This window comes from Theropithecus gelada, chromosome 3 (assembly GCF_003255815.1).
Source record: "Theropithecus gelada isolate Dixy chromosome 3, Tgel_1.0, whole genome shotgun sequence".
NCBI classification, from domain to species: Eukaryota; Metazoa; Chordata; class Mammalia; order Primates; family Cercopithecidae; genus Theropithecus; species Theropithecus gelada.
Window position 1 is genome coordinate 12977328 of NC_037670.1, and position 21495 is coordinate 12998822.

Consider the following 21495-nt stretch of genomic DNA (forward strand, 5'->3'; position numbering starts at 1 on the left):
CCCAGCTACTGTGGAGAATGAGGCAGGATGATCACCTGAGCCCAGGAGGTCGAGGCTGCAGTGAGCTATGACTGCACCATGCACTCCAGCCTGGGCAACAGAGCAAGACCCTGTCTCTACGAAACAAAACAAAACAGAACAAAACAACTAGCCAGGCGTGGTGGTGCACCTGTAGTCCCAGCTACTGTGGAGAATGAGGCAGGATGATCACCTGAGCCCAGGAGGTCGAGGCTGCAGTGAGCTATGACTGCACCATGCACTCCAGCCTGGGCAACAAAGCAAGACTCTGTCTCAAAAAATAGTAATGACAAATAAATAAGACAAAGAGTAGCCCTAAAGCACCAAGGGATTACAGACACCAAGACCCCAGAAACTCGGCAGTGAGTTTGGAACTGCTCTCCAAAAGCCGAGGCGTGGTGCACGGTGGCTCCCGCCTATAATCCCAGTACTTTGGGAGGACGAAGCGGGAGCATCGCTTGGGCCCAGGAGTTCAAGACTAGCCTGAGCCACATAGCAAGGCCCTGTCTCTAAAAAAAAAAAAAAAAAAAAAATTAAATTAAAAAAAAAGCCAAGCAAGGCAAACAGAAAGGCAGCTTCAGACACACCCCTCTCTGGAGGCTTCAGAAGTATAAACTGCCTGCTGCAAGGGAACTTACAGGTTTTAAAAAATGAAATAAAATTAAACCAATAAAGAAATAAGAAAAAACAATACAGAAAGACCCCAGGCTTACGTTTCTAGAGAACTAGCACCTGATTCCACCTGGAATGGAACGGGAGGCTCTTAAGGATTTGGGGGTGGAAGCGCCATGAGAATAGAGCTGGAAAAGCAAAAGGAGTAAAGGCAGGCGCGCGTTTCCTATTTTTCCAGAAGGTAAAAATATCTACGACTGCCCCTGGGGTAACCGGCTTCGGGATGAGGAGCCTTCCAAGCGCTTAGGAGAGTGGACTCTCAGTCTATGGAGGCCTGGGGAGGGGATTCTGGGGCTCTGTGGCAGAGGCCATTGGGGGCACAGCCCAGGAAGGCTCCTAGTATCAGGGCCGGGAGGGTCGCGAGACGGTGTGTTCTTGTGTGAAGGAGAAACCTCACTGTCAGAGCCTGGAAGAGTGACTTCTGGCGAAGCAGGGTTCAGGGAAGGACCCCCACCTCAGGTCCTTCGGGTGTCTCTCGCCACCCCACCTTCCGCACAGGCGCCCGCCGCTGCCCTTCCGGTGGCGAAAGAGTTCAGAAAAGCGCGGGAAGGCACGAAACACGCTGGGCGCAAGCGCAATCCCAACGGCTCGCCCAGGGCCAGTAGCTATCGCGAGGCTTGGGAGTGTGCGAGCTGGTGCGCGCCACGTTTGAGTTACGCCGCTCCACAGCCTCGTGTGGCCTCAAGCTCTCAGGCGTGCTGCCCTGTCACGTGGGCTTGGGCACGCGTGCGGCCCGCTTTAGCCCCGCCCCCACCCAGGCCCCACCCCCGCAACCCTCAATCTCCCCCTCCATTGGACGGGTTTCGGACCAGACTCGTAGTAACCCCTTTAATCTGGCTTCTCAATTGCCATAGGCTGGATTCCACCCAGGCCCCTCCTTTTGAACAGGATCGCCACGCCCCCAAGGGAGACCACGCCCCTATTTTACCAACCTCCTCAGTGCCGGCCGGGTCCCGCCCCCCTACCGAGCTTCTGCGCTACATTGGCTTAATTTCTTCCTTGCCCCCGCCCCTGAAACCGGCTCCGAGCCATTATTGGCGGGGCCCCGCCTCGGACCCCGCCCCCTGTCCGGCTCCCCGCTCCCATTGTCTCGGCAGATGCCGCCTGGTCCAGCTATCGTGCTCGCTATTCAGTTTTCGGGGGTAGCGCTCTTTCTCTGGCCCGCTGAACGGTCCCACGGCCGAGTACCGGATTCCCGAGTTTGGGAGGCTCTTCTTTCCTCCTTAGGACCCACTTTGCCGTCCCAGGGTGGCTGCAGCTATGTTCGCGCTGCGACCTCTCCTGCTTCTGCTGCTGCCTCTGTGTCCCGGTCCTGGTCCCGGACCCGGGAGCGAGGCAAAGGTCACCCGGAGTTGTGCAGAGACCCGGCAGGTGCTGGGGGCCCGGGGATATAGCTTAAACCTAATCCCTCCCGCCCTGATCTCAGGTGAGGAGAAAGAGGAAGACTAGAGAATTGGGGGTGGGGGCGGGGGCGGGGCCTCCTCATCTCACAATAACTCTCTTCCCTTTCAGAGTGACCGTTATACTAATCTTTTCATCCCACAGTAGTGTCTGTTCTCCTCCTGTAACTTCCTTACCGGGATCACAATAACCCTGCTATGCACAGAATAGCGCTCTTACTCCATCCCCACCCCAGGAATCCCCTCCTCGTAATTAACACCCCCCTATGTGTTTCTTTCTTCACAGCCATGTTCTCGCTGTTTCTATTAGCCCCTTCTATGAGAATACTTTATTGCTCACCCAGTAACCCCACCCTTCCAAGCCCCATTCTTCATCCCCTAGAAGCTGTCCTCCAAGTCCCTCGAGGTCTGGGGTGTGGACGTTGGGGAGGGTCACCTGAGGACACACTGACCACTGACTTGGCCCTCCGGGCAGCTGTTAAATAGATGATCCCGTGGCTAATGGGAGTGAACTTGGGATGGGTGAGGAGACAATAAGGTGGGGGATAGGGTCAGGTGGGGAAGAAGGTGCAGACAATAGAAAAGAGAGCAGGCAGGTAGAAGAGAAGGCATCGTCCCCAGAGAGAGGCGGAAAATGGAAGGAATTTTAGGATATCACTTCCCACCATTCCTTCACGTCTCCTCTGTCCAGGTGAGCACCTCCGGGTCTGTCCCCAGGAGTATACCTGCTGTTCCAGTGAGACAGAACAGAGGCTGATCAGGGAGACTGAGGCTACCTTCCGAAGCCTGGTGGAGGACAGCGGCTCCTTTCTGGTTCACACACTGGCTGCCAGGCACAGAAAATTTGATGGTGAGGACCTGGGGTCCCCAAACTCAGCTTCATAGCTCTTCTCGGCGCTTAGGACCCCAGCAAGCCTCCTGTCCCCACTCCTTACTCCGTCTGTGAAGACTCCATCCCCTCCCAGCCCTGGTTTAGCCCACCCACCCCCCAGACTCTATCTCCAGGGCCCTGCCCTCCCTCCTTCCCTGTCTGCCCCATCTCTGAGAGTTACTCAGTTTCTGATTCACTTGTCTTTTCTCTTCTCTCCCATCCCCTCCTGCCTCTGCCTGTTCACTTTTCTTCCCTTCTCTGGCCTCACCCACCTTCCACCTGTTCCCTGCATTTGCTGCAGAGTTTTTTCTGGAGATGCTCTCAGTAGCCCAGCATTCTCTGACCCAGCTCTTCTCCCACTCCTACGGCCGCCTGTATGCCCAGCACGCTCTCATATTCAATGGCCTGTTCTCTCGGCTGCGAGACTTCTATGGGGAATCTGGTGAGGGGTTGGATGACACCCTGGCGGATTTCTGGGCACAGCTCCTGGAGAGAGTGTTCCCGCTGCTGCACCCACAGTACAGCTTCCCCCCTGACTACCTGCTCTGCCTCTCACGCTTGGCCTCATCTACCGATGGCTCTCTGCAGCCCTTCGGGGACTCACCCCGCCGCCTCCGCCTGCAGGTGAGGGATCCTGAGGCCTGAGCTTCAACCACTTCTGACCTAGTGACCCCTGAACTGTGCACCACTCATCTCCAAACTGGTGTGTTCCAGTCACCTCTGACCTGGTGATCCTCCCATCCTGCATTGAAGCCATTTCTGACCTGGTGATGCCTATCCTGAGCTTTACTTACCACTGCCCAACCCAGTGCCCCTTGGTCTTCTTGAAGCAGATGCCCCAACCCCTGCCACCTCCCATTCTGTGCCCTAGTTTCACACAAACACTCACCTACCCTTAACCTCCAGCCACCTTTGTGCCAACCCCTCCCTAATCCTAACACCTTGACTTCCTCTGGTTCAACTAAACAGGAATTATGTATTCAATATGCAAAAGGTATTTTCTTTTATAGTATCACATTTAGTTGTCATCATCACCCTGCAAGGTAGAGAGTCATGCCCTTATTTTACAGATGAGAAAACTGAGGCTCCCAGAGGTTAAAGCTTTCCAGCCAGTAAATGGCAGAACCGTGGCTCACATCCAGGTCTTCTGGCTTCAAGTTCAGTGTTAGTTCCGATACACAATTTCTCTATCTCTAAGCCCTGTACAACATAATCCCTCCATCTCTTTCCAAGCCTTCCTTTGGTTTTCTTTAAGACTATAATTCCTGTGGGGCTCTTGAACCTGCCTCTCTGTACCACCCAACACTCAACCCACTTTGAGAGAACCCCACAAACCCAACCCTCACTGCTCTTGATGCAGTCTCTTGGCTCCAGCCTTGACTGACCCATAACACCCTTGTGGTTTTTCTCATCTTCTTTGCCTTCTCCCAGATAACCCGGACCCTGGTGGCTGCCCGAGCCTTTGTGCAGGGCCTGGAGACTGGAAGAAATGTGGTCAGCGAAGCGCTTAAGGTTAGAGGGGGCCTGAGTGTGGGCAGGGGCCAGGGAGGGAGAGGCGGAAGTGAGAGAGACCCCATGAGGAAGAATTAGCCACCAGCCAGCACGACAGGCCTGGGGCTCTCTCTGCCTCTAGGCCCTGGTGTCCCAGGATGAATTAGGAAGGAGGGAGCTGGAGTGAAACCTCCACTGGTCCACGATCCATGATCTCTGACCCCCTCCTACCCTCTGTGGACCCTTACCCCCATCAGTCCCCAAGGGCCTGCTCATCTCCATAGCAGTCAGAGATTGGATACTGCCCCTGCCCAACCCCCCAGGAGCCCTCAATGACTCCACTTCCCTGCTGCTGAAGGCCAGATGCCTGGCTTGGCCTCTCTCACTGCCCATCCTCTACCTGACCTCCCAGCCTCACCTTCTGCCTCCTGACCGCCTCCTCCCTCCCCAGCTGTGATGGGCTCACTCTTGTCCTTGAATCTTCCCTCCACCCCTAACTGCCTCTTTAGTTCCACCCCTCCCACGAATCAGTGTCAGCAACCTGGAACCTCCCTCCTCAGATCTGTGACAATCTCACCTGCTGCCACATGTTGTCACCAGCCCTAGGCGTGGGGTGGGGTATGTGATTTCTGTCTGTGCCTGGCACCAAGCTGGGCTGAGAGAAGCCACAATGTTTGTGGAGGACATAGCCCCACTCTCTGCCCCCAGGTGCCGCTGTCTGAAGGCTGCAGCCAGGCTCTGATGCGTCTCATCGGCTGTCCCCTTTGCCGGGGAGTCCCCTCACTTATGCCCTGCCAGGGCTTCTGCCTCAACGTGGTTCGTGGCTGTCTCAGCAGCAGGGGACTGGAACCTGACTGGGGCAACTATTTGGGTGAGGGGATTCAAGAAAGCCTGGAGCCAGGCATGGTGGCTCACACCTGTAATCACAGCACTTTGAGAGGCTGAAAGGCAGGAGGATCACTTGAGGCCAGGAGTTGGAACCCAGCAGGGGCAACATAGCTAGACATCATCTCTACAAAAAAAGAAAGAAAGAAAGAGAGAAAGAGAGAGAGAGAGAGAGAGAGAGAGAGAGAGAGAAAGAAAGAAAGAAAGAAAGAAAGAAAGAAAGAAAGAAAGAAAGAAAGAAAGAAAGAAAGAAAAGAAAGAAAGAAAGAAGAAGGGAAGGAAGGAAGGAAGGAAGGAAAGAAAGAAAAGAAAGAAAGAAAAATTAGCCAGGCGTGGTAGCGCCCACGCCTGTAGTCCCAGTTACTCCTGAGGCTGAGGCAGGAGATCACTTGAGGCCAGGAGTTGGAGGCCAGCCTGGGCAATGTAACTAGACCCCATCTCTACCAAAAAAAAAAAAAAAGAACTTATTACGCGTGGTGGCACACATGCCTGTTGTCCCAGTTACTCCAGAGGCTGAGGCAGGAGGCTCCCTTGATCCCAGGAGTTAGAGCCTGCAGTAAGCTATGATGGTGCCCCTATACTCCAGCCTGGGCAAGAGAGTAAGACCCTGTCTTTTAAAAAATCCTTAAATTGGCCAGGCACAGTGGCTCACACCTATAATCCTAGCACTTTGGGAGACCGAGGCAGGCGGATCACAAGGACAAGGTCAGGAGTTCGAGACCAGCCTGGCCAATAGGGTAAAATCCTGTCTCTACTGAAAAGAAAAAAAAAAAAAAAAATACAAAAATTAGCCGGACATGGTGGTGGGCGCCTGTAGGCTGATGCAGAAGAATTGCTTGAACCCAGGAGGCGGAGGTTGCAGTGACCCAAGATCACGCCAGTGCACTCCATCGAGCCTGGGCGACAGAGGGAGACTCAGTCTCAAAAAAAAAAAAAAAAAAAAAAAATCCTAAAATCCTAAAATTTAAATTTAAATTTTAAAAAAGTCTGGGATGGAGGAGGGTCCTGAGTAAGGCTAGGGGTGAACTGGAGAGGGGCTCTAAAGCCAAATTGGGAGAAAACATGAGAGGAAGCTCATGTGAGTTTCCCCGAAACACTCTACTGCTTCTCTAAGGCCCGATTGAGGATTTTCGGGAACATCCTAGTTCAGTATCACCACTCATCCCATCCTTTCTCTTTCTCTGCCTCCCTTAAGATGGTCTCCTGATCCTGGCTGATAAGCTCCAGGGCCCCTTTTCCTTTGAGCTGGCGGCTGAGTCCATTGGGGTGAAGATCTCAGAGGGTTTGATGTACCTGCAGGAAAACAGTGCGAAGGTGTCCGCCCAGGTACGGGGGAGAGAAGGGTGGAGGTGAGACCCGGGGCGGGGACGGTGTGGGTGTCAGGGAGACAGTATAGGGGATCTGAGAAGAGACTCCGGGGTCAGAGTGAGGACGCAGTGTGGTTTCCCCCACGGGTGACTGTGAGGTCTCCTCCCCGTGCCGCAGGTGTTTCAGGAGTGTGGCCCCCCCCCACCCGGTGCCGGCCCGCAACCGTCGAGCCCCGCCGCCCCAAGAGGCGGGCCGGCTGTGGTCGATGGTGACCGAGGAGGAGCGGCCCACGACGGCCGCGGGCACTAACCTGCACCGGCTGGTGCGTGGGGTGACCAAGGAGTTGGGGGCGGGGTCGGGGATGGGGATGGGGGTTGCGCTCCAGCTCGCCCCGCCCCTTCTCTCCTGCCCAGGTGTGGGAGCTCCGCGAGCGTCTGGCCCGGATGCGGGGCTTCTGGGCCCGGCAGTCCCTGACGGTGTGCGGAGACTCTCGCATGGCAGTGGACGCCTCGCTGGAGGCGGCGCCCTGCTGGACCGGAGCCGGGCGGGGCAGGTGAGCCTCGGGGGTGTGGTGGGGCAGCAGGGGGCGGGGCCGCGGCCGGGAGGGGCGGGGCCGCGCGCGCGAGCGAGAGCTTCGGGGCTGCTCTGCTCCCAGGTACTTGCCGCCGGTGGTTGGGGGCTCCCTGGCCGAGCAGGTCAACAACCCCGAGCTCAAGGTGGACACCTCGGGCCCCGATGTCCCGACACGGCGGCGTCGGCTACAGCTCCGGGCGGCCACGGCCAGGATGAAGGCAGCCGCACTGGGACACGACCTGGACGGGCAGGACGCGGGTGAGACCCCGGCATTCCTGAACCTGAGCCCCGCCCACTGCCCTTAAGCCTCTCCCCTCTCCTGGTAGTTCCCGCCCGTGCCTCTGCTCTTAGCATTCATTCATTCATTAATTCATTCAACGAGCATTTATTGAGGGTTGACCTCAAAGACTGGGGGTAACAGATCAATGAGGGGATCTCTATCCTTTCGGGCCAGTAGGGGAGACACGAAAACATTCTTACAGAACAGTGGGAAGACCCTTATAATGGGCAAAGGGCAGTGGGAAATGGGGGAGGGGGCAACTTGGGGGAGGCTGGGAAGCCAGGGTGGTGGGTGACATTGGGTTGCCTCCCCAGAGTGGAATTTGCCAGACAGAGAGGCAAGGCACAGATACTCACTGTTTTCTTCTCTTCTGTCTCTGTCTCTGTCACTTCCCCCACCCCTCTTCCTGGCTGCTCTCTGCTTCTGTGTACTTCTGATTTTTCTGTTTTTTCCTGTTATCCTATCTCCCCATCTGCCTGTCTTTTTTCTCTCTGTCTCATTGTCTCCCATCATGATCTCTCCCCGCTATGTCTGCTGTCGGATCTCTCTCTTTCCCTCTCTCCCTGCCTTCCTGTCACTCATGGTCTTTCTCCCTTACCCAACCCGGCATCCACCTGTGTCTCCCTCCCCTGCCTCTCTCTTTCTGTTTTTATCTCAATTTCTTTTTCTCCCTCTGTCTCCCTCTGCCTCTCCCTCCCATCCTGTCTCTGTCCCTCTTCTTCCTTGCAGATGAGGATGCCAGCGGCTCTGGAGGGGGACAGCAGTATGCAGATGACTGGATGGCTGGGGCTGTGGCTCCCCCAGCCCGGCCTCCTCGGCCTCCATACCCTCCTAGAAGGGATGGTTCTGGGGGCAAAGGAGGAGGTGGCAGTGCCCGCTACAACCAGGGCCGGAGCAGGAGTGGGGGGGGCATCTATTGGTTTTCACACCCAAACCATCCTCATTCTCTCCGTCTCAGCCCTGGCCCTGCTTGGACCTCGATAACAGGGGAGGGGTGCCCTAGCATCAGAAGGGTTCATGGCCCTTTCCCCTCCTCCCCCCTCAGCTGGGCCTGGGGAGGAGTCGAAGGGGGCTGCAGAGAAGGTAGAGAAGGGACTTTGCAGGTGAATGGCTGGGGCCCCAAATCCAGGAGATTTTCATCAGAGGTGGGTGGGTGTTCACAATATTTATTTTTTCATTTGGTAATGGGAGGGGGGCCTGGGGTATTTATTTAGGAGGCTGTGTGGTTTCCTTAGAGGGTATAATCTCCAGCCCTCTAAGGCTGGGGCTGGTGATCAGCCCCAACAGAGAAAGTGAGGAGTTTAGAGTTGCAGCTGGGGAAGGGGTTTGAAGGAAGTTGGAAGTCGGGAGGGGTGGGGGCATCTGGTCTCAGAAATGGACAAAGCTGGATGCTGACAGGGTGTGGGGCAGGGGACTAGGGGTGCTTGAGTAGGATGTGAGGCTTCATGGGCCTGGGTTCTGTTGAGGTTTTTCAGTATCAATTTCTTAAACCAAAATTTAAAAAAGACAACGTGGGGGGGTGCTCATCTCGTGACCTCTGCCACCCACATCCTTCACAAATTCCATGTTTCAGTGTTCAAGTCTGTGTTTATTCTGTAAATAAATGGTAATGTATTGGACCCCATGTGTGGCTTCTGTGCTGTCACCGTCAGTGCCTGAGCCCTGGCTCCCAGCAGAGGTCTCAGAGCCTCTCTGACTGGCTCATTTTCTGCCAGCTTTTCACCTCCCTTGGCACCTGTCCCCCAGGAGGCGGGTCTAGGGAATAACCCCTGATCTCCCACCCTCTGGGCCTCTGAGTATCTTCGTTTGTACAACAGGGAGAATTGTGGGGACCAAATAGAATCTGTGTGAAAAAGCACCTTGTCACCTGCAAAATGCTCTTTGAACATGAGGCTTTTTTTTTTTTTTTTTTTTTTTTTGAGATGGAGTCTCACTGTTGTCGTGAGGGTGGAGTGCAATGGTGCAATCTCGGTTCACTGCAACCTCCCTCCTCCTCCCCAGTTCAAATGATTCTCCTGCCTCAGCCTCCTGAGTAGCTGGGATTACAGGCGCCTGCCACCACACCCAGCTAGTTTTTGTATTTTTAGTGGAGACGGGGTTTCACCATGTTGGCCAGGCTGATCTCGAACTCCTGACCTCAAGCAATCCGCCAGCCTCAGCCTCCCGAAGTGCTGGGATTACAGGCGTCAGCCACCACGCCCGGCCACGAGGCATTATTAAGGTGACCACACCACTGTCCCCTGCCTTCAGGATGGGAGGCCTTGTTCTCTGAGCATCAGTCTCTGGCTACCTTGCCACATCTTTGACAATGTCTGCTTTCAAATATCACTTTCTCCTTCCTTCCTTCTTTCTTTCTGCCGCCTGAATGAATCTTTTGTTCTGCGGCAAGCCAAGAGAAAATGGTAGGATTGATTCCCAAGTGTGAAAGGGGGGTGGAAGTGGTGTCTTCCAAGGGGAGTCTGGGTGCCCTGCCGGAGAAGGGAAGATGCAGCGGGGGAGAGACCTAGAACTGCGATCAAAGCTACAGCAGCTGCTGGGGCTGGCGGGACAAAGGGAGGAGGGAGGAGCCTGGGCGCTGAGAAAGTTCTTGGGGAAAGTTGAGCTGAGCCAAGAGTCGGGCGGTGGCTGGGGAGGGCGGGAGGGCCCGGCCTGATTTCCCTTGCTGCTCCCCTTGTGGCCTGGTGAGTGGGAAGTGAAACCAAGGATAGGACCAGTGGAGGGACCTTCTAATGTATGGGAGGAGACGTGAGGGGTTCATGGGACCCCGGCAGGGGCAACTGACTGGGCAGTCACCAAAGCTGGAGGGGACAGAGGGCTGGGATCTCCAATCATGGGAAGGGAGAGATGGATGGAAGGAAATGAAGGGCTCTGGGTAGGGGAGACGCAGCTGGACCCCAGAGGCTGTGATCGGGGAGGAAATTGGGGAGTGATGCCAGAGGGGGTGGGTCTCCCGGAGTAAAAGTGTGGCTTCTCTCTGCCTGGGGTTACCCCTGGCTCATCGGAGCAGGGAGCTGTCGGGGCTTGTTGGAGGGGGCTGTGGTCCTTGATCGTGAGTTGTAATCTGAAGGGGCGGGGCTGGACTCCTGGTTGATTAGGAAGTTCGGGTTTGAGAAGGAACTCTACAGTTAGTATTTGTGCCTTTCTCCATATCTTTGTGTCATAGTCTCTCTGTCTCTCTGTGTCTGTCTGTCTCTCTCTCTCTCTATCTCTGTCTCCCTCTCCAGCCCCACCCTTTCAGTCTCCTCCGGGTGCACTGATAAGGTTGGAAAGTGGCATGGAGGGTTAAGTCCGGGAATCTGGGCTTCACAAGTAGCCACACGTCTCCCCCAGCCCCTGTCGCACATGGGGGTCTGCCCCGTGCTGAGACAGAGGAAAAAGAGGTGCGGGAATTTAGAACACAGTGGCTCTTGCCCATTGCAATGCCACTCCTGGAAGTCCAACCTCCCTTCCTCTTGCCTGGGTTCATCCACCTGTGTCCTGTCTGATCCTCATTCCCACTGTATGGCTTCCCTTCCTGGCCCTGGGATAGGGCTCTTCATCCCCATCTGTGACACCCAGAGGGGCTCAGGAGGAAGCCAGGGTCCCGACCATAGTCTGACCTGACTCTCTTAATGAGCTGATTGGTCTGATCTCTCTCTTGCTGGCTGTTTCATTCATGAGCTGGGGCTTTTTCTCTCCTTCCCTTCTAAGTCCCCGAGGCTCAGGGACAACTGTAGGTGGGGAGCTGGGGGAATTGGAGATAAGACAGTGATAGAGTGGAGGGAGTAGTTGTGGGGCCACCTAGGACAGTCTGGGTGTAGACCACATTCCCAGCCACTCCCCTTCCCTGAATCAGGTCTCAGCTGCAGCAGGAGAGAAGGTTCACTCTGCCTCTCTCCTTAGACTTCCCTTCTTCCCCCTCATTTCCCTCCTAGACGCTGACAGAGGCAAAAATCTGCTAACTCAGGGGGCAGACTCAACCAAGACTGCAAACAGGCCTGGGGAATGACCCCCCGATCTGCAACCGGCGCCTTCCGCGGCTGCACGGCTTTCTCCAGCTGTCTCTGCCCCTGTTCCTGGCCCTGGCTCCATCCCTCTCTCATCTCACCCTTCCCTGTGCCACATGGGCCCTCTGTCTCCTGCCAGGACGCTGCGGCTCTGGGGACCTCGGAGCCTGGGGGTGGCTCTGGGAGTCTTCATGACCATTGGCTTTGCACTCCAGCTCTTGGGAGGGCCTTTCCAGAGGAGGTAAGTTCCCACTTTGCCCCAGCTCCTTCTAGATGCCCCACACTTGCTCTTCCCCATCCCGCCTGGGGCTGGTGACTCTTAGGGACTCAGAAGCCTCCATGCCCTCTGTCCCTTCCACCCATTTGCTGCTGAGGGACAGGACACTCCCCCTGCATCTCTTCCCAGGCTACCAGGGCCACAGCTCCGACAGCCCTTGGCCCCATCTCTACGACCAGCCCTTCCGTCCTGCCCACCCCGGCAGCGACTGGTGTTCCTGAAGACGCATAAATCTGGGAGCAGCTCTGTGCTGAGCCTGCTTCACCGCTACGGGGACCGGCACGGGCTGCGCTTCGCCCTCCCTGCCCGCTACCAGTTTGGCTACCCAAGGCTCTTCCAGGCCTCAAGGGTAAAAGGCTACCGCCCCCAGACTGGAGGCACCCAGCTCCCCTTCCACATCCTCTGTCACCACATGAGGTTCAACCTGAAAGAGGTAAGGAGTGTCGCAGGGGTGGGAGGGACCAGCAAGAGATGGGCTCAGGCTGACACCACCAAGGGAGGGGGCCCAGACTTGAGGGCTCCCCAGGCATCATCTCACCCTAAAGTTGGACACAGGGGCCATAAAGGTGGGGCTCCCTGCCATCCTCTCTACAGGTGTCCCTTCCCCCGAAGTTTCTGGGAGCCCAAGTCCTCCTCTCTCCCTTCTCTCTCTGGCGCTTACTACAGTCTCTGTCTTTCACCAATGTATTTCCCTGGCATCAGTGCCCTGCCAATTCTGAGCCTCCAACTCTCCCTCCAGGTGCCCCTTACCCTTCTTTTTTTTTTATTTCTTGGAAGACAGGGTCTTGCTCTGTTGCCCAGGCTGGAGTACAGGGGCACAATCATAGCTCTTGACTTCCCAGGCTCAAGGGATCCTCCCACCTCAGCCTCCTGAGTAGCTAGGGCTAAGGCATGTGCCACTACACATGGCTACTTTCTAATTTTTTTGTAGAGATGGGGTCTTGCTATGTTGCCCAGACTGATCTCAAACTCCTGGGCTTAAATAAATAAATAAATACTCCTGGGCTCAAGCCATCTGCTCACCTTGGCCTCCCAAAGGGTTGGGATTACAGAAGTGAGCTTGCCCAGCCTCTGTGTGTATATGTGTGTGTGTGTGTGTGTGTGTGAGAGAGAGAGAGAGAGAAAGAGAGAGAGAGAGACAGGGTCTCACTCTGTCATCCAGGCTAGAATGCAGTGGTGCAATTATAGCTCACCGCAACTTCAAACTCCTGGGCTCAAGCGATCCTTTTACCTCAGCCTCCCAACTAGCTGCGACTACAGGTGCACGCCACCACACCTGGCTAATTTTTTTTTATTTTTTGTAGAGATGGGGTCTCACTATGTTGCCCAGGCTGGCCTCAAACAATCCTCCCACCTCAGCCTCGCAAGTACCTAGGACAACATGCCCCCTTCCCTTTCTTAGCCTCCCTTCCACTGTCACACCAGGGCCCCAGCTCCCCCACTGCCTTCTGACTTGTCTTCTTCAACCTCCTCACCATGTCTGCCACATTTTGAGGATCAGCTGTACGTTTAGCCCGGCGCTAAGCCCAGCACTTTGGGAAACCAACATGGGCAGATCACGTGAGGTCAGCTGAGAATAGCGGGGTGGAAGCCCAGTCCTGACCTCCAGGAACTTCTATTCTTTTTTTTTTTTTTTTGAGACGGAGTCTCGCTCTGTGGCTCAGGCTGGAGTGCAGTGGCCGGATCTCGGCTCACTGCAAGCTCCTCCTCCCAGGTTTACGCCATTCTCCTGCCTCAGCCTCCCGAGTAGCTGGGACTACAGGCGCCCGCCACCTCGCCCAGCTAATTTTTTGTATTTTTTAGTAGAGACGGGGTTTCACTGTGTTAGCCAGGATGGTCTCGATCTGCTGACCTCGCGATCCACCCGTCTCGGCCTCCCAAAGTGCTGGGATTACAGGCTTGAGCCACCGCGCCCGGCCAGGAACTTCTATTCTAATGGGGGAGAGAAGAACATACACATTCACATACTCAGACACACACAGGAAGCTGAGGGCTCCTATAGGAAGAAAATCAATGTGTAATTGAAACATACGGGGAAGAAACTAAACTGAATATTTACCAATGCTGAGTACTAATCTTCCCATCACCTTGCCAAGAAGGCATTTTAAGTGTCTCCATTACACATATGTGGAGTTCGAGTCTCAGGGAGGTGAAGAGACTTTCACAGTTAGAAAATGGCACCCAGTAGCCACAGTGGCTCACGCTTATAATCCCAGCACTTTAGGAGGCTGAGGCGGAGAATCACTTGAACCCAGCAGTTTGAGACCAGCCTGCCCAATATAGCGAGACCCCACCTGTACAAAAAATTTAAAACATCAGGCAGGTGTGGTAATGCATGCCTGTAGTCTCAGCTACTCAGGAGGCTGAAGCAGGAGGATTGCTTGAGCCCAGGAGTTGGAGGCTGCAGTGAGCTATGATTGTGCAACTGCACACCAACCTGGGTGACAAAGCAAGATCCTATTGCTAAAAACATAAAGATTAAGGCCAGGCATGGTGGCTCACGTCTGTGATCTTCACACTTTGGGAGACTGAGGCAGGAGAATCACTTGAGCCCAGGAGTTCAAAAGTAGCCTGGGCAACATAGCAGACTCCGTCTCTACAAAAAGATAAACTTAAATAAAAATAGCTAAGGGCAGTGGTGCATGCCTGAAGTCCCAGCTACTCAGGAGGCTGAAATGGGAGGACCACTTGAGCCAAGGGAGTCGAGGCTGCAGTGAGCCAAGATCATGCCACTGTACACCAACCTGGTGGCAGAATAAGACCCTGTCTTGAAAGATGAATAAATAAATAGGCTGGGCACGGTGGCTCACACCCGTAATCCCAGCACTTTGGTAGACCAAAGTGGGCAGATCACCTGAGGTCAGAAGTTCGAGACCAGCCTGGCCAACATGGTGAACCCTGTCTCTATTAAAAATGCAAAAATTTGCCAGGTGTGGTGGTGCATGCCTGTAATCCAAGCTACTCGGGAGGCTGAAGCAGGAGAATTGCTTGAACCTGGGAGGTAGAGGTTTCAGTGAGCTGAGATCGTGCCACTGTGCTCCAGCCTGGGCAACAGAGTGGGACTCCGTTTCATAAAAGAAAAAAAAAAAAGGCCGGGCGCGGTGGCTCAAGCCTGTAATCCCAGCACTTTGGGAGGCCGAGACGGGCGGATCACGAGGTCAGGAGATCGAGACCATCCTGGCTAACACGGTGAAACCCCGTCTCTATTAAGAAATACAAAAAAAAAAAAAACTAGCCGGGCGAGGTGGCGGGCGCCTGTAGTCCCAGCTACTCGGGAGGCTGAGGCCGGAGAATGGCGTGAACCCGGGAGGCGGAGCTTGCAGTGAGCTGAGATCCGGCCACTGCACTCCAGCCTGGGCGACAGAGCGAGACTCCATCTCAAAAAAAAAAAAAAAAAAAAAGGAAAGAAAGATAAATAAATAAATAAAATTGAAAATGAAAGTGGCAGAGCTGGAAGTTGAGCCCAGGTCCATGCACTCCAAAGTCAAGGCTCCAGCTGGAAGTTGAGCCCAGGTCCACGCACTCCAAAGTCAAGGCTCCTTCCGAGGCTTGTGCGTGCGTTTGTATCTGGAATGGTGAGAAGAGTATTCACCAAAGAGGTGAGGCTTTCTGGAGAGGGGGGTTTATTTTACTTTATTATTTAATTTTGATGTTATTTATTTATTTATTTTGAGACAGAGTCTTGCTCTTTTCCCCAGGCTGGAGTGCAGCGGTGCCACCTCAGCTCACTGCAACCTGTGCCTCCCGGGTTCAAGCAATTCTCGTGCCTCCCAAGTAGCTGGGACTACAGGCACCTGCCACCACGCCTGGCTAATTTTTGTACTTTTAGTAGGGATGGAGTTTCACCATGTTGACCAGGCTGGTCTCAAACTCCTGACCTCAAATGATCCGCCCGCCTCGGCCTCCCAAAGTGCTAGGATTCCAGGTGTGAGCCACTGTGCCCAGCCGAGAGTAGGGGGTTTTAAAGGAAAAGGTGGATGTGGCTTGTGGTAAGGACAGCATGAGACATTCTTAGAGGGAGCAAAACACCAGCAAGGACATGGTGGGGTGCATGTGTGTATGTGCATATAAAAGGGAGAACGTCTGTATTGGGGTGGAAGTTCTGCAGGGTCTGCAAAGTCACCCTTGTTGAAGCTGGAGCTGGAGACACCAGCTGAGGACATGGGCATGCTCTAATGGGCAGCGAAAGGCCACTGGCAGGAGTGAGGCAATGACAGTGACCTTTGAGGTAGGTTTCTCCAGAGGCTAGGATGATGGCCTTCATTGACACCACCATTCACTGAATATCTACCATGTTCCAGACACTTGCACATTCTTCCAGGTAAGTGTTACCCAGTTACTCCGATTTCTAGATGGAGGAATGATGGCTCTGAAACCTTCGATAACCCTCCCAAAGTCACAGAATTAGTAAATGGCAGAGTGGGATTTTATTCCAGGTCCATATGCCAAAGACTGTTTTCTTCACTTTCCCCTCTGCCTTCAAAGAGACCTGCAGGGCCAGGCATGGTGGCGCATGCCTGTGATCCGAGTGCTTTTGCATGCTAAGGTGGGAGGATTACTTCAGCCCAGGAGTTCGAGGCCAATCTGGGCAACATAGCAAGACCCCATCCCTACAAAAAAAATTAAGAATTAACAGGGTATGTTGGTGTGTGCCTGTAGTCCCAGCTACTCAGGAGGCTGAGTCTGGGGAATCCCTTGAGCCCAGGAGTTTTCAAGGCTGCAGTGAGCTATGATATGCCGCCTAGGTGACAGAGCAAGAAAACACTGTCTCTTAAAAAATAATAAGAGGCCGGGAGTGGTGGCTCACGCCTGTAATCCCAGAACTTTGGGAGGCCGAGGAGGGCGGTTCACGACAACAGGAGATCGAGACCATCCTGGTCAACACAGTGAAACCCCGTCTCTACTAAACAAAATACAAAAAATTAGCCGGGCATGGTGGCAGGTGCCTGTAGTCCCAGCTACTCAGGAGGCTGCGGCAGGAGAATGGCGTGAACCCTGGAGGCGGAGCTTGCAGTGAGCCGAGATCGCACCACTGCACTCCACCTTGGGCGACAGAGTGAGACGCCGTCTCAAAAAAGTAAGAAGAATAAGAATAAGAAGAAAATAAACACTGAAAAGTTTTATTTGAAAAATACTAATTTCCTGCCCCCCCCCCCCCAAAAAAAAAAGAGCGTTCACAGGCTGCTATTCAGGTGTGCCATATTTGCAGAGCCGATTGAGGAACACCATGACAGAAGTCAGATTCAATGATGAAAGTCATTTTTGGAGGCAGAAACCCTTTAAGGAGATCAGGAGCTAGGTTCTGACCTGCATCAGCCTGCAGGGCCATGTTAGGGTGTGGTGCAGCCTGATTTCCACCTTCCTTCTTGCAGAATGGTGGAATCACATGTCCCAGCCCTCAGGGCAGCATCCTACCAGGCAGCGGTGGCTTCCCAGTGCCCCGGCCCAGGGTGTCTTTTGCCCTCTGGGATGCCCAGGAGTCCCTGAAGTGCTTTACCCCTCAGTGATTCTGGGCCTGGCCTGCCCACCTGTTGCCTATGCCTGAGATGGCATTATAGTTGCCCCTTTGCTGCCAGTGATGCCTCTCCCAGGCACTCAACAGGTTTTTGCTGGAGAAATGAGTACAAAGGTTGGTTTCTAGAGGTTTTACTGACTAAGGCAGACAGAAATGCCCGAGGAAATTAATGTTCTCCAGGAGTTTCCTATCCTCCAGGTTTCCTTCCCTCCCTTCTTTCTCTTTTTTCTTTTTCTTTTTTTCCCTTCCTTTCCCTCCCCTCCCCTCCCCTTAAAAATTAGTGCCTGGCTAATTTTTAAGTTCTGGGATACATGTGCAGAATATGCAAGTTTGTTACATAGGTATACATGTGCCATGGTGGTTTGCTGCACCTATCAACCCGTCATCTAGGTTTTAAGTCCTGCATGCATTAGGCATCCATCCTAATTCTCTCTCTTCCTTTGCCCCCATCCCCTGACAAGCCCCTCCCCTCCCCCCTCCCTTTACTCCCCTCCCCTTCCCCTCCCTTTACTCCCCTCCCCTTCCCCTCCCTTTACTCCCCTCCCCTCCCCTCCTCTTCCCTTCCCTCCTTCCCCCTCTTGCTCTGGCTCTCTTTGTTTCTTTTTTTTGAGACAGAGTCTCACTTTGTTGCCCAGGCTGGAGTGCAGTGGCGCGATCTCGGCTCACTGCAACCTCTGCCACCCAGCTTCAAGCAATTCTCCTACCTCAGCCTCCCGAGTAGCTGGGATTACAGGCACCTGCCACCGTGCCTGGCTAATTTTTTGTAGTTTTAGTAGAGACGGAGATTTCACCATCTTGGCCAGGCTGGTCTTGAACTCTTGACCTTGTGATCCACTTGCCTCAGCCTCCCAAACTGCTGGGATTACAGGTGTGAGTCACTGCACCCGGCCCCTTTCTTTCAAGGCAGAGTCTTGCTACGTTGTTTAGGCTTGTCTTGAACTCCTGAACTCAAGCAATCCTACTACCTCAGCCTCTTAAGTAGCTGGGACTACAGGTGTGTGCCAGGATACCCTGCTAATTTATTTTTATTTTACTTTAAGTTCTGGGATATATGTGCAGAGCACATAGGTTTGTTACATAGGTACACATGTGCCAAGGTGGTTTGCTGCACTGATCAACCTGTCATCTAGGTTTTAAGCCCTGCATGCATTAGGTATTCGTCTGAATGCTCTCCTTCCCCTTGCTCCCCACCCCGACAGGCCCCAGTTTGTGTTGTTCCCCTCCCTGTGTCCATGTGTTCTCACTGTTCAACTCCACTTACTTACGAGTGAGAACACGTGGTGTTTGGTTTTCTGTTCCTGTGTTAGTTTGCTGGAGTAGGTTAGTTTGCTGAGCACGATGATGGCTTCCAGCTTCATCCATGCACCTGCAAATGACATTATCTCATTCTTTTTTATGGCTGGATAGTATTCCATGGTGTATATGTGCCACATTTTCTTTATCCAGTCTATCATTGATTGCCCTGCTAATTTTTTTAGTTTTATTTTTGTAGAGGCAGGGTCTTGCTATGTTGTCCAGGCTGGCCTCGGCAACATAGCAATGCTCAAGCCATACTCCTGCCTCAGCCTCCCGAGTAGCTGCATCGACAGGCACACAAAACATGCCTGGCTCCATCCTCCAGGTTTCTTCGTATGTTTTATCTCATGTATCTTTCATAATCACTTGGGAAAGTATGATTATCCTCATTTTGCAGATAAGCAAATTGAGTCTCAAGGATGTTAAGTAACTTGCCACGCAACAAGTGATGGAAGCTGGGGATTCCTAGCAGAGCTGGGAGAAGGAAGTTTGAGAAGGCCGGGTCAGTGGACACATGGCTTGTGCATACTTATGCATACCTTCTCCCCAGCCCAATTCTCTCTCTTCTGTCTTCCCTCCTCTGCAGGTACTTCAGGTCATGCCTTCTGACAGCTTCTTTTTTTCCATTGTCCGAGACCCAGCGGCTCTGGCTCGCTCTGCCTTCTCCTATTATAAATCCACCTCATCAGCCTTCCGCAAGTCACCATCCTTGGCTGCCTTCCTGGCCAATCCTCGAGCCTTCTACAGGCCTGGGGCCCGTGGGGACCACTACGCTCGCAACTTACTATGGTTTGACTTTGGCCTGCCCTTTCCCCCAGAGAAGAGGGCCAAGAGAGGGAATCTTCATCCCCCCAGAGACCCCGACCCCCGACAGCTTCAGGTCTTGCCTTCTGGTGCTGGCCCTCGAGCCCAAACCCTCAATCCCAATGCCCTCATCCATCCTGTTTCCACTGTTGCTGATCATCGCAGCCAGATATCAAGCCCTGCCTCTTTCGATTTGGGGTCTTCATCCTTCATCCAGTGGGGTCTGGCCTGGCTGGACTCTGTCTTTGACCTGGTCATGGTGGCTGAGTACTTCGATGAATCATTGGTTCTGCTGGCAGATGCCCTGTGCTGGGGTCTAGATGACGTGGTGGGCTTCAGGCACAATGCCCAGGCTGGACGTAAGCAGGACCTCAGCACTTTCAGCAACACTGGACTGACTGCAGGGGACCAACAGCTAACTGCACGGGCCCGAGCCTGGAACAACCTGGACTGGGCTCTCTACGTCCACTTCAACCGCAGTCTCTGGGCACGGATAGAGAAATACGGCCAGCGCCGGCTGCAGACAGCTGTAGCCGAGCTCCGGGCTCGCCGAGAGGCCCTAGCCAAACATTGTCTGGCAGGGGGTGAGGCTTCTGACCCCAAATACATCACTGATCGCCGGTTCCGCCCCTTCCAGTTTGGGTCAGCTAAGGTTTTGGGCTATATACTTCGGAGTGGATTGAGCCCTCAGGACCAAGAGGAGTGTGAGCGCTTGGCTACCCCTGAGCTCCAGTATAAGGACAAGCTGGATGCCAAGCAGTTCCCCCCTACCGTCTCACTGCCTCTCAAGACTTCAAGGCCACTCTCCCCATAGACATCAGACTACAGATTTAGGTGGAAGAGCAGCCATGTTTGAAGGGCACATGTGATGAGTGGGGGGCAGCAAGATGCCACTTCTGCATCTCCCAGAAGGGATGAGTCTTTGTCCTGATGCAAGCGTCCTCTTTGCTGGGCTCCCAACAGTGCTTTCCTCCTTCACCCTCTACTCATTTTGTTCTTTCTCCCCGATTTTTCTTTTTTTTTTAATTTTTTTTTGAGATAGAGTCTCGCTCTGTCCCCCAGGCTGGAGTGCAGTGGCATGATCTCGGCTCACCGAAACCTCTGCCTTACGGGTTCAAGCGATTCTCCTGCCTCAGCATCCAGAGTAGCTAGGATTACAGACGTGTGCCACCATACCCGGCTAATGTTTTTTTTGTTTTGTTTTGTTTTTTTGAGACAGAGTCTCGCTCTGTTGCCTGGCTGGAGTGCAATGGCGCCATCTTGACTTACTGCAACCTCCGCCTCCCGGGTTCAAGTGATTCTCCTGCCTCAGCCTCCTAAGTAGCTGGGACTACAGGTGTGCACCACCATGCCCGGCTAATTTTTTAATTTTTAGTAGAGATGGGGTTTCACCATGCTGGCCAGGCTGGTCTCGAACTCCTGACCTTGTGATCTGTCCGCCTCAGCCTCCCAAAGTGCTGGGATTACAGGCGTGAGCCACTGCACCCGGCCTAATTTTTATTTTTAACTTTTTATTTTTTTTATTTTATTTTTTTTTTTTGTACTTTTAGTAGAGACGGGGTTTCATCGTGTTAGCCGGATGGTCTCGATCTCCTGACCTTGTGAGCCGCCCGTCTCGGCCTCCCAAAGTGCTGCGATTACAGGCGTGAGCCACCGCGCCCAGCCTTAATTTTTATATTTTTAGTAGAGACAGGGTTTCAACATGTTGGTCAGGCTGGTCTTGAACTCCTCACCTCAGATGATCCACACGCCTCTGCCTCCCAAAGTTCTGCCATTATAGGCGTGAGCCACTACGCCTGGCTTCCCCTTCCCCTTTCTTGCCCCAAGGCAGATCCACATCACCAAAGCTCCCTAGGTGGGCAAAAGATGGAGTGAGCCACAGAAAGTTTGGGGCGTGGTGAGTTAGAATGATACATCCATTTCTCTATGAAATATTTGCTACTAGACTGTTCATTTCTCTCTGAAATATTTGTTGAATGAATAAATAATTTGAAACTTCTACTTGATTTATGGAGGATGGAAAGGGGAGGGATGGAGAATCTTCCTGGAAGAAGTGGGGTTGGAAGGTTTATTTATTTATTTATTTATTTATTCATTTTTTGAGACAAGATCTCACTCT

General features: G+C 53.6%; 3 protein-coding genes across 6 annotated transcripts in view; 2 read left to right on the plus strand and 1 right to left on the minus strand.

Moving 5' to 3' along the window:
- STAG3 (stromal antigen 3) overlaps positions 1-1587 on the minus strand; it is a 39743-nt gene extending 38156 nt beyond the window's left edge. For 2 of the 4 annotated variants that reach the window (XM_025378799.1, XM_025378798.1), the window contains exon 1: positions 1145-1407. The gene's annotated coding sequence lies outside the window, so the exon portion shown is untranslated. Of the gene's footprint in view, positions 1-1144 lie in introns of all 4 variants that reach the window. The other 2 variants (XM_025378800.1, XM_025378801.1) reach the window with 2 other exon arrangements.
- Positions 1588-1723: 136 nt separating this feature from the next.
- Positions 1724-8482, plus strand: GPC2 (glypican 2). Its single transcript, XM_025380958.1, is given in 12 exon segments — positions 1724-2116; positions 2782-2940; positions 3263-3585; positions 4393-4473; positions 5161-5323; positions 6533-6663; positions 6823-6840; positions 6842-6967; positions 7059-7198; positions 7301-7476; positions 8228-8400; positions 8402-8482. Coding segments are annotated over 12 exon segments (1737 nt in total). The 5' UTR covers positions 1724-1950.
- GAL3ST4 (galactose-3-O-sulfotransferase 4) lies at positions 7088-21375 on the plus strand. The gene is made up of 6 exons (XM_025380959.1): positions 7088-7198; positions 7301-7476; positions 11413-11725; positions 11891-12194; positions 19159-20561; positions 21047-21375. Exons 3-5 carry the CDS (start codon positions 11601-11603, stop codon positions 20188-20190), a joined length of 1461 nt encoding a protein of 486 aa, XP_025236744.1. The 5' UTR covers positions 7088-7198; positions 7301-7476; positions 11413-11600; the 3' UTR covers positions 20191-20561; positions 21047-21375.
- Positions 21376-21495: the final 120 nt, after the last annotated feature.